Below are 10,644 nucleotides of genomic sequence, written 5' to 3'. Positions count from 1 at the left end.
GGGAGCTGAAATGACAAGTATCACGATGAATAGGAGAACCCTTGTTAACAATATTTGCTTCATATCCAGAGCCAAAAATTTCACCAATTATCAAGTTTCACAAGCTCTTTAAATGTTTGTAGTCAATTCGTGTCTAGCGTGATGCCTTCTATGCGCAAAAGAGGAAAAATGTAAACAATGACATAAGCAAAGATTCGCCTGTAGAGCACCTTCTAAAGTTAAGTAAACTGAAATAGGAGACGCCGTGAACCAATGGTTAGCGCGCTGGACTAAGGAGCGGTCTGACTTCGAGCCCTGGCCGCGGACATTTTGTTGTATTCTTGGGCAAAACACTTTACTCTCACAGTGCCTCGCTCCACCCAGGTGTATAAAAATTGGTACTGGTGAATTCGTGGGGAAACATGAAAGAAGTGCTGAGAGGATAACTGGGGAGTGTTAGCATTCCGTTGAGGAAATACTCTTACTCGCTTCCCGCTTCGATAAAAAAATGTTGTCACTGTGGCTTACCTTTCGCCGTTCTGGATCTTGTTCGGATTCCTGCCACAAAGATGAAAAAAGAGAGTTGTTAACGCCTGACGTAACGTGTCAGCAATGATCTGTAATAATCTTGACTATGGAGACGAAGATAAGGCAAAAGGTCGCAAGAGACATGGAGGAGAACAGTGGAAAGATAGCTTAAGGAGAAAGGATTAAGACCTCGGGCCGAGGCTGCAACGGCTGCGGAGGATAGGATAGCCTGAAAGCAGAGTCTCCATCAGGAAAACGGACAAATGATGAATGACTCAACTATGAAGATAATTGCAGCGATTTACCGTCATCGCATGTTATAGCGATAAATTATCACTTTTTTTCTGTTTATCACTGCAGAATTGAAATGTCGATGAAAAAAAAAAAAACTCATGAACATATTGAGAGTTCTTGGGGTCCAGTTACTTCTAGGTTTTTTAAAATGATTCACATTCAAACTCTTTTCAGACACAACGTATCCATCCTTGAAATGTACAAATTGCTTCCAATAAAACCCCTCCCCTCCCGGTATACAAGGATTTCCGTTAAGGGCTGTTTCGTCTCCCTAAATATGATTGATGCCACCATTCCCAACATACTGAATGTTTTAAGACGTAGTTTACAAGTTTGAAACTTTTTATTACCTTCATCCTGTTGGAAAATCCTCTCTCCTTTGACTATGATACTCGAGAGTCTTTTGTCGCCAGTGTTAACGAAGAACTGTAGAACATTGCAAAGAGCCATTGTGCTGTAAAAGATAGAAAAACAACAATAAACTGAGTCTCCAAAAGCAGTAATCACAGGTTGGTAGGAGGAGGAAATTCTCTAAGGGACGGACAATTATTAATATTAATATTAATATTAATATTAATATTAATATTATTATTATTATATTATTATTAACATTACTATTATTATTTTTATTTATTTATTTATTTTTTTTTTTGGGGGGGGGGGGGGGGGAGAGGATTGGGCACTATCCAAAGAATAATCCTGCATAGCAAAAACTGCTGGAAAAAATTGTGCAAGGAGAGCCATGGGAACAGAAATCGAGCAACTGCTTTTTACTATCCGGGTCCTGTTTTCTGATGTTGAAAAATTCTTGCACAAGCTAAGAAGACGCAGCTTTCACAGCTCGAGATGTGCAGTTGGACAGTCTAGATGGGAAGAAAAGTTCGCATTCTCACTGTTGTTGAGTTACAGTCAAACCTCCCGTGAGCGACCACCCAAAATGTCAAGCTTAGGTGGTCGCTTACAAGAGCTTAGACCATATTAGGTCACAATTTTGCCTCGTTAGCAAATGGTAATTTTTAAGGTCGTCACTTTTAAGTCTGAAAGAGTACGATGTATGTGCATTTCCTACTTTAAATTTTTAAATGTTTTAGTCATGTCAAAAGTCAATTTCGAGAAAAAATCCAGTTCTTCCCATTGAGAAATTTCCGTCTCTTGAACGTCTTGTACTACCAAGAATGCGATAATGTTACGACGTTAACATTAGGAGGTTAAAAACAAAAGAAAATTTCAAACTTTTTAGCTCTAAAAGTGGTCGCGGTCGCTTACGAGAGGTGGTCACTTACAAGAGGCTCCAAATATAGTGATTTGACTTGGAAACTTTTGGTGTTTTTGAGAACTGGTTGCTGAGGAGAGGTGGTCGCTTACGCGAGGTGGTCGCAACCAGGGGTTTCACTCTATTTACAGCTCTCCTTGACTTCTGCGTGTCAGCGTATATATTGATGTGGTTTGAATTAAATATGACGGCGTACTACCAGCACCTGTGGAGGCGCGGTGGCCTCATGCCGGGTTAGGTGCGCTCGACTCCGGATCGAGTGGTCCGGGTTCGAGCTCTGTCCGGGGACATTGTGTTCTCCGTCCAGGTGTATAAATGGGTACCGGCCAATTTAATGCTGGGGGTAAGCCTGTGATGGACTAGCATCCCATCCAGGGGGGAGTAGAAATATTCCTAGTCGCAGAAACCGGAATAAACTCCGGCCTGATGGCCTTCTTGGCTCGTATGTAGACTTTATCTTTATCTACTACAATCACCAGCACACTTCTTAACATGAATTACCTCACTTTACTGTCGTAAACACCAAAAAATTCCGGCTGCCTCGCGCACCATATCTTTACAACATATTCTAGCGCTGACTTGCCGGTCGGGTCAGGAACACCGCTCAGAAAATCGAGCGTGATCTGTAACTGACTGTTCATCAGGTGAAGAAATGAAAGGACCAGCGACTGTGAAAGCAGATAAACAGAAGCATTAGGACTAAAGCAACGCCTTAAAGTAGCTCAGTCACGGAATTTTGAGTTATTTAGCCACGTACAAAATTTTCTTTAAATTGAAGGAAACCTGAAAATAACAGTTTACTAAGATAGAAAAACACCAAAGAGATAAAAATAAACATAAAAGGAACAAGGATGGCTAAGGATGGAGGAGATTGACACGGATTACAAGCGAAGAACTTGAAAAATTTAGGATAAACTTTCGAAGATGCGAAAACCGTGACGTAGCTCACCGTAACTTGGTCGAAAGTGAAACTCTGGAAACGAAAGTTGACTTGTAAGGATTTCAATGAAATAAGTGTTGCAAAACATACGTCTGTGATTTACCTGGATTATGCTCAACGTTTCCGCCTGTTGAAGTTTGCTAAGGACTCCTCTTAATAATAAGTCGAGATTTTCACCAAGGTTATTTCCAATCTGCCAAGAAAAGAAGGAAAAAAACTCAATTAATATCCCGTTCTAACAGCGTCTAATAACTTTTTCTCACGCATTTTCTACATCTGTCAATGAGAGAACTTGGTTTTCCGTCAAGACGATTTTTCTGAGACGATCAGGATGTTATATAAAAGTAAAAGGTCTGCATACGAGCCAATTGGCCCATCATGGCCGAAGCTTATCCCGGTTCCTGTAGCATGAAGCGACTAGGAGTATTTCTGCTCCCCCCTGAATGGGATGCTAGTCCATCGCAGGGTTACCCCCAGCAGGGGGATAGAGAGAAGCACTTTGAGAGTAAAGTGTCTTGCCCAAGAACACAACGAGTCCCCGGCCAGGGCTCGAACCCGGATCGCTCGATCCGGAGACGAGCGCGCCAACTATTAGGCCACCAGGATTCTATATACCTGCTTTAATTAGTTGTTAAAATGTTAACAGAAGCCAGGATATAATCAATGATGGGGGAGGAGGTTCAACTCATACTTTAGGAGAGCACCCAGTGTCAAGCACCCAGTGATTTAGGTGATTCAAAACGACGAAAATAAAGAGGAGTTTTTCCTTTCAAGAGCAACCCGGCATGGCTGTGCTTTATCAGCGAAGGGTATGAAGGCGGTAACAGCGCACGCACAGTGCGTTCGACGGCTGTGGAGGTGTTGGCTCCACAGCGGTGAAACGTATTGCGCGCGCCGCACGCTGTTCCCTCCGTCGTTCCCGCCAAAACCGCCGCTTACCATCTCAAATTTCCCAAATCCTTTTGAGGACAAAAGGTGAAACAGTCACTGAAAAGTTAACCTTTGAACGGCACATATGCATAGAGAATTTAATTATTGTTATCCACCTTGTTTATCTGCACGTTATTTGATTTTCTCCTGTTAGTTTTCTTACATTTTCTTACATTTTCGCTCCAAACTGACCATGAAAACCGGAAGAGACGTTAAATTTTTGTACGGGGGGAGAGGCACAAGCTTATTCAGATTGACTAAATGATTCTATCACTTACCTTTTTAATCATTGTAGTTACCAGTCTACCAACAAAGGAGGCCGTGAACTCAGGCGCCCTGGGGTCGAGAAGATGTGAAGTTGCTCGGACAATGTAAGAGATAGCACTGTTCCCTTGAGGATCGCGCCTGGAAAAAAGGAAAAAAACGACAAAGAGCACAAAATGCTTCTTTAGAAAGGGTCGATAACAGAAAAATATTTCGCAATATTCTCGAGAACTTAAACCTGGTCCCTCAAAATTCGGTCTTCATAAATTTCTGCTTTCTATAGCGTTACTCAGCAAGTTGTAAAGAAAAACATGCTTGGACTTATTAGTGCAGAGTGCACTATTGGGATGGTTTAGGGGGCTGCTGTTCGCTAAGACACTAACGTAATAACGCCGTAAGGTGTAAACTTTAATGTTTGTTTAATTAATTAATTTCAATTAATCAATTAGCCTTGACGGAAGGGGGGCTGGGTGCAGTAGGTACCCGAGTGCACTACGCAAAACGTGATAATATGGCAAAAATATTTATATGGTTTTGCAAATCTCATGCTATCCTTGTGGTGCCATTCTCTCAAGAACAGAAGCAATTTGCTCCAAACGCATGCGCAGATTAGTTAGCGTCAAAGTCGACTATATGTTAGGTGAAAGATGCATTTCGTAGAATATAAGACGCATGCGTTCTAGCATTGCCAGTGTGATAAACTCCGTTCTCGAGTTCAGATGCACGTTTTTTTTTTTGTTTTTTGTAATGAGTGATATCACACTCTCGTTTTGGCTGGGGATAGCAGTTACATTTCAGGTAACGTCAGTTCTCCTTTTTTAGTCCAAAGAACGTTACTGTGACTGCGTATCTTCTGGAATCTTCCCTAGCTCTATTCAGGAAATGTCGTCTGCTGTTTTATAACTATTGTGTGTTTGCCAGGGTTGAAATAGAGAATCGGAACATATTGCTTCTCCTTAGCAGCTTGTTTATTTCCTCTTCTATGAAAGAGAACCCAAAGATCATATTCCCGCGTTAGTTATATGTAAAACTAGTAAATTTATGACAACAGAAACTTCGTTATTATTGCCGCAGACTCCGTGGGACTTACTGAAACCTCCAATTAATTTCATCAGTCGATGAGGTGACTCGCTCACCGATGTGGGATATAATTTCGGTCAAGTAAAGATCTCGACCTTTAATACTTCTCGTTGAAACGCTCCTCAGTTGTATTACCCAATGGCATTGTGTATTAGTTTGATGTGGTTTTATTGTTTACACCAACTCGGCTGGCAACAGAATCAGAACGCACTATTCCGTTATTCGACGTGACTATTTGATAATTAGATTAATTCTTGTTTATCGGTGAAGTGAATAAAACAAATCGTTCCTCCTCAACTTTTCAGCAGATATTTAACTTTTATATTCCATTTATCTCCAGCAGTAAGTTAAAAAAATACACATCTTTCCTATATTTTCGTGGAAACAAAGGTATCTTGTTACATACATTGACGAGGAAAGCAAAAGTAAGAAATTACAAACGTTGGCGTGAAAAGTAATGTACAAAATCAACGAAACTCAAGATAAAATACCACAATAAATTTAAAACCGTCTTGACAAACGGTAATTGTAAGTCATTTTTGGGCAAAACACAAACATGAAACATACACACGGCTAAGAGTATGTCTTATCAAGTTTTTGTCCGCTCATATTCTGCAAAGGGGAAAAGGCCTAGGTGACTACCAAGGGAGAGAGCAGCAGGGGTGAGGACCTGTGTGACTACTACATCAGAGATGTAAATTACACTCAGCACTATCTGAGATTTTCTCACTAGTTTTTTAAAACAGTGTTACTCACCAAGCAATCAACTGTTCCGGTGAAACGTACACAAACGCTCTGAGGCATTGCCCACCACCCTAAATTATAAAACCGGGAAAAAAAAATTAGGACTACAAAATTACAAAGTCAACATATCTCAAGAAGATGGTTACTGACGAGGTGCTAGAATTAAATTCGACGGGAAAAGGTTTTCTTGTGTAAAAGTATTCTCTGGTTAAGAATTTTTAAAAAAGTCGTAGAACTTTCGGCTTCCAGTCTAAAACCTTAAAGAATTAAAATGTAAAAACGCGAGATGAGACATGTATGCGAAAAGAGGTGTGAAAAAACTGTAAAACGGTAAAATTACGCTTTTTACCCCCAGTTTTAAAGGAAAACGTTTTAGTGTTAATTGGAAACTAACAAACGACTTATATTGCCCGAAGTAACCGTCAATAAACCCCAGCAAGAAACGCTTATGAACAAAACGAAAAGTGTAGAAATCTTCTGAGGCAACCTCGTTCCTAGGGTCCTCTCTCTTCCTCGAGAAAGAGAGAGGAACCTGGTAACGAGGCTTCTACTGAGGCCCTTGAAAGAGCTGTGTCAAGAGAGGCACATCTTGGAAAATTTAGCCCAGTATTTTGCAAGTTATACGATCGTTATCAGTGTCAATCGTCGCCAATCTCAACCTTGCTTGTTGCTGTTTGGATTAACGGCAACAAGCAAGCAACAAACATGCTTCTCTGTTTGTCAACCTAGTAAACTCTAACCGAATTTGAAAGTTTTCTTGGACACAAAGGAACATTCTGTACATCGCAGAAATACTACTTTAGGAGTTCCTTGAGACTATATGAGAGTTCAATATAAAGATTCGACCCATACATAGGTGAATCTTTTCTGACGTCATTGTCTACATTTTTCCTCATTAACATACGACTGCGCATAGAAGGCATCATGCTACACACGAATTGACTACAAACATTTAAAGAGTTTGTGAAACTTAGTAATTGGTGAAATTTTGGCTCTTTTGGTGTAATATTCGAGGAGAAATTGGCTATCAAAAACTGAAAAATGTTTGGGTGGCAAAAGCGCTAATGAGCTCATAAGTTCTTTGTGAAATTGAAATTTTCAGTTTTCAAACCCGCGTCGCACGAAAAGTATTCAAAACATCGGGCTCAAATTCCTTGGGACAGTTAAACGTGCTGTGCACTTTTGATATTCAGAATTAACGTTTTTGTAGCTCCATTAGAAACTGCATCGCTTATGGTAATGAGGCAAATATTGTAAACAAAGATTCTCCTATAGGGAGGCAAAGAGAGAGTTCAGGCACTGGGACCAGGTGCCCATTTCTCGAAAGCCCCGGAAACTTTTCGGGCCCGTAAAGGCATTTTAGTGAATTGGTATTTAAAGACAGAGAGGTGTGTGTATACGCCTGAAACTTCTTGTATGAAGAAAACCTCTGCTCATATTAAGAATGTGTGCATAAAACAGCTCTGTAATCATAAGGTTTGAGATTTTGCTTCGGCTTTTCGGGTGCGAAAACTTTTCGGGACCTATACGAGAAACAGGCTCCAGCCCAATAATTATGCAGCAATTGTGCGAGATATTTTGACCCCATGTCTGTACCTGTAACACAGAGTTATCATCTGACGCGAGTATTGTATTGACGACAACAGGAAATACAGAATTGAGAAGCGGCTCCGAGAGAGGGGGCTGGGTACACCGAATGATGTTACACAGTATATCCATACAGACCTGTGAAGATAGAAATATGAATGAAAAAACATGCCAGGACCTTGGAAAAGGAGACAATTTTCTCACAGTCTGGTGCGTTCACTCTAAATAACAGAGGAAAACACTTTACCACATGGAGACATAGATCTAGACATTCGTGGATTGCATTTCATTGCAATTACATCACTTACATGCAAGAAAAAGGAAAATTGTTCCGCTTTCGCACACGATAATTAACAAAGAACGGTAGGCGAAAAACGCTTGCTTTTCACAAGCGCATCATTGACTTTGCGATGAAAATCTTTTCAAATAACCAGCATTTTTTTGTTTGGATCTGTTTCTAAGGGAGGGGCAAAAAATTTGCACAAAATCAAGCATGGGTGGAGGAAAAAAAAATTTAAAAAAGCCTCCAGAATAATGTTAGTAAGTTTCAAACCAAGGCTCATACGAAACGAGAAGGATAGAAATGCAAGTAGATTGAAGAGTTCAGAAATTTTGGAAAATGGAGTGGTCAATAAATAATGAGTAAAAGCAGTATGGTGTTGACATCTTTAGAACTTTAAGTTGTTCGCCACTGACTTCAAATGATATGATCTGTTTTACTTACAGCATTAATTCCTAACGGAGTCTTCTCTGGCGGAGCCTGGAATATACTAATTAATGTCGGCAGAAACCTCTGCTGTAAAAGCTAAAAAGAGAAAGTTAAATCAACACAGATCATTAAATAGCAGAAGCAACTTTTGTGAGTTGTGGAGGGCAACTTGCCACATGCTTTACCTGCCCCAGCCAATCACAGTAAAGACGATGACATTTTGACCAATCGGGCGAAATCATGATTTTGCCGGGCCACTTTTCCCGCGCTTTTCAACAAAACTTGTGATTTCGTTGGAAAATGATTATAAACACGAAAATAAGACCTTAGTGCCCAGACAAAGCTGTCATATATCATATGGGAGGCAAGATTTAGCCTAAACAGAAAATCACACAACAGAGATGCACGAAATAAGTACACGTCACTGCAGGGGAGGTAAGTGGGTAAAAAAACTAAATGCAACTTACGACCGCGCGCGTGACTTGGCGAAAAAGATAGGAAATCTGAACAAATGCGCCTATATATATAGGCAAGGAAGGCCCCTTGGGGACGTAAGGGTAATCAGGTAGCACCCATTGAGGCGATAGGTGCCTGATAGGTTTGTGCGCGGGCGAGTTCCGTATACTTTTTCGCAATGAGAATAATGCCACGTTTCACACTTTTCCTTCCTTACCTTGTTGCAAGCCTCTATCATTGCAAGTTCTTTAAACAAGTCTTCTATTAGTGGAATAAGAGCGGCATCTAAAAGAAACGCAGACTATAATTAAGGTCATCAGTTTTAAGGGTAACCCTGAGGTTTGGCTGATTTGGTTGAAGAGTCCCATCAGAACACTTAACCGGCCAGAAGCAGAGAATAAAACCCTGTCTAAACAGGAAATGTTTGGCGACCAAACACGATCAAACATTGTTTGGTAACCTAACATGTTGGTGATGTAACATGTTTACAATGTTTGATCAAATGTTTGACGTTGTTCAGATTTTATCAAACACGATCAAACAAGGTGTCCAAACGGAAAACGTTTGGTCACTAAGCAATGTTTGATCGTGTTTGATTGCTAAACATTTCCCGTTTGGACGGGGCTTAAGGTCATGTTTTGCCTGGTCAATTGTTAATGGCACAAATAAAAACATAGCGCTTAATATTTTTATAGTTCGCAGTTAAAACTCCGTTTGAATCTTCCTCAATCTTAACCCTGTTTGCTTTATTTACCGGGTTTATTATTACTACCGTGTAGTAAGAACGTGTTTTTATACCTTGCCAAACTTTTACTTTAAAGGAGATTTATGATTACTTCACAGACCGCAAAACAGAAACAATTTTTATATCATTGTGTTGCTCCTTAAAGCTGCTGGAAACGTTTTCTGTTCGGTTCAACCGAAAATCTTTTTTACACTAACAGAACAAGAGTGTCCACCAAACGTGACCGTTTTCCAACCCAACTAGAATTTGACGGCTTCTAGATTCTGTTACCATCTCCGTCGCCAAATTCATAGCTGTCTACACCAGGTTTCTAGTTGCACGTATTCACGAATGTATTAATCAACAAACAAGCTAGTTAATTATCATTATTTTCTTACCGTGAGCATATTTGATAAAGAGCGCTATTGTCAGCGGTGATATTCTTCCTTCGCAAGACGTTGTAAATTCTTTATTGACCTGGAAATAAACCATAGGGACTGATTGACGAGAATATAATAACCATTAGACCTGATCGAAAGAGGACGTGTAAATCAGATCAGAATATTCGTGCAGTGGAAAGTTGACGGGAGAAAAGAAAAGAAAAACAAACGGGCGAGGAAAGATTGGGGGAAGTAGAGTTGGGGGGGGGGGTGGGTTGGGGAGAAGGGAGATTGTGGGAAGTTGTGAAGTCTCGAGCCACATTTTCCACAGCCACTGTTCTCGCCCTCTGCATTTCCTCGACGGCTTATGAGGATCAGTAACAACAGGAGCCCATCACGAGCAGCAGCGACCTCGTTCCCAGGGCTTTTCCAGCGCCTCAGAATTTCTAAGGAAAAAGGCCTGGGAGCGAGGTTGGAGCAACAGTCACCTTACCGACATAACAATCCTAAGAGACTCTAAGACCAGCGCCAGTACATCATCTGTTGATTGCGTTGCCATGGTAAGTAAACCATCCATGATCTTTGGAAGGAATGGAGCCAGGATTTGAGTGTTGTTCGACATCTTTAGATGAGCACAAAATCTGCAATGAGTCATTCAAATAGAACATATAATTATCCAAACTCTTTCCTATGAAACCCTTGTCAAGTAATAGCTTGAATTAACAAATATCCGTTCTAATAACGTATTTCCTTTAA

The 10,644-nt window shown here is 40.5% G+C and overlaps 1 protein-coding gene across 1 annotated transcript in view; it reads right to left on the bottom strand.

Moving 5' to 3' along the window:
* LOC110065338 (importin-9-like) overlaps window positions 1-10,644 on the bottom strand; it is a 32,839-nt gene that overhangs the window by 5,695 nt on the left and 16,500 nt on the right. Inside the window, exons 16-27 of the mRNA XM_020772470.2 lie at window positions 10,382-10,529; window positions 9,907-9,985; window positions 9,002-9,069; window positions 8,344-8,424; window positions 7,629-7,757; window positions 6,045-6,103; window positions 4,223-4,349; window positions 3,118-3,207; window positions 2,576-2,742; window positions 1,152-1,255; window positions 508-537; window positions 1-5 (exon numbers count right to left, since the gene is read on the bottom strand). The exon at window positions 1-5 is cut by the window's left edge and continues 120 nt beyond it. Of these exons, the coding sequence (XP_020628129.2) occupies window positions 1-5; window positions 508-537; window positions 1,152-1,255; window positions 2,576-2,742; window positions 3,118-3,207; window positions 4,223-4,349; window positions 6,045-6,103; window positions 7,629-7,757; window positions 8,344-8,424; window positions 9,002-9,069; window positions 9,907-9,985; window positions 10,382-10,529 (1,087 nt within the window). The remainder of the gene's footprint in view (window positions 6-507; window positions 538-1,151; window positions 1,256-2,575; window positions 2,743-3,117; window positions 3,208-4,222; window positions 4,350-6,044; window positions 6,104-7,628; window positions 7,758-8,343; window positions 8,425-9,001; window positions 9,070-9,906; window positions 9,986-10,381; window positions 10,530-10,644) is intronic.

This window comes from Orbicella faveolata, unplaced genomic scaffold (assembly GCF_042242905.1).
Source record: "Orbicella faveolata isolate gen_17 unplaced genomic scaffold, um_ofav_v1 contig_35, whole genome shotgun sequence".
Classification (NCBI taxonomy): domain Eukaryota; kingdom Metazoa; phylum Cnidaria; class Anthozoa; order Scleractinia; family Merulinidae; genus Orbicella; species Orbicella faveolata.
This window is presented reverse-complemented; position numbering and strand designations above follow the sequence as displayed.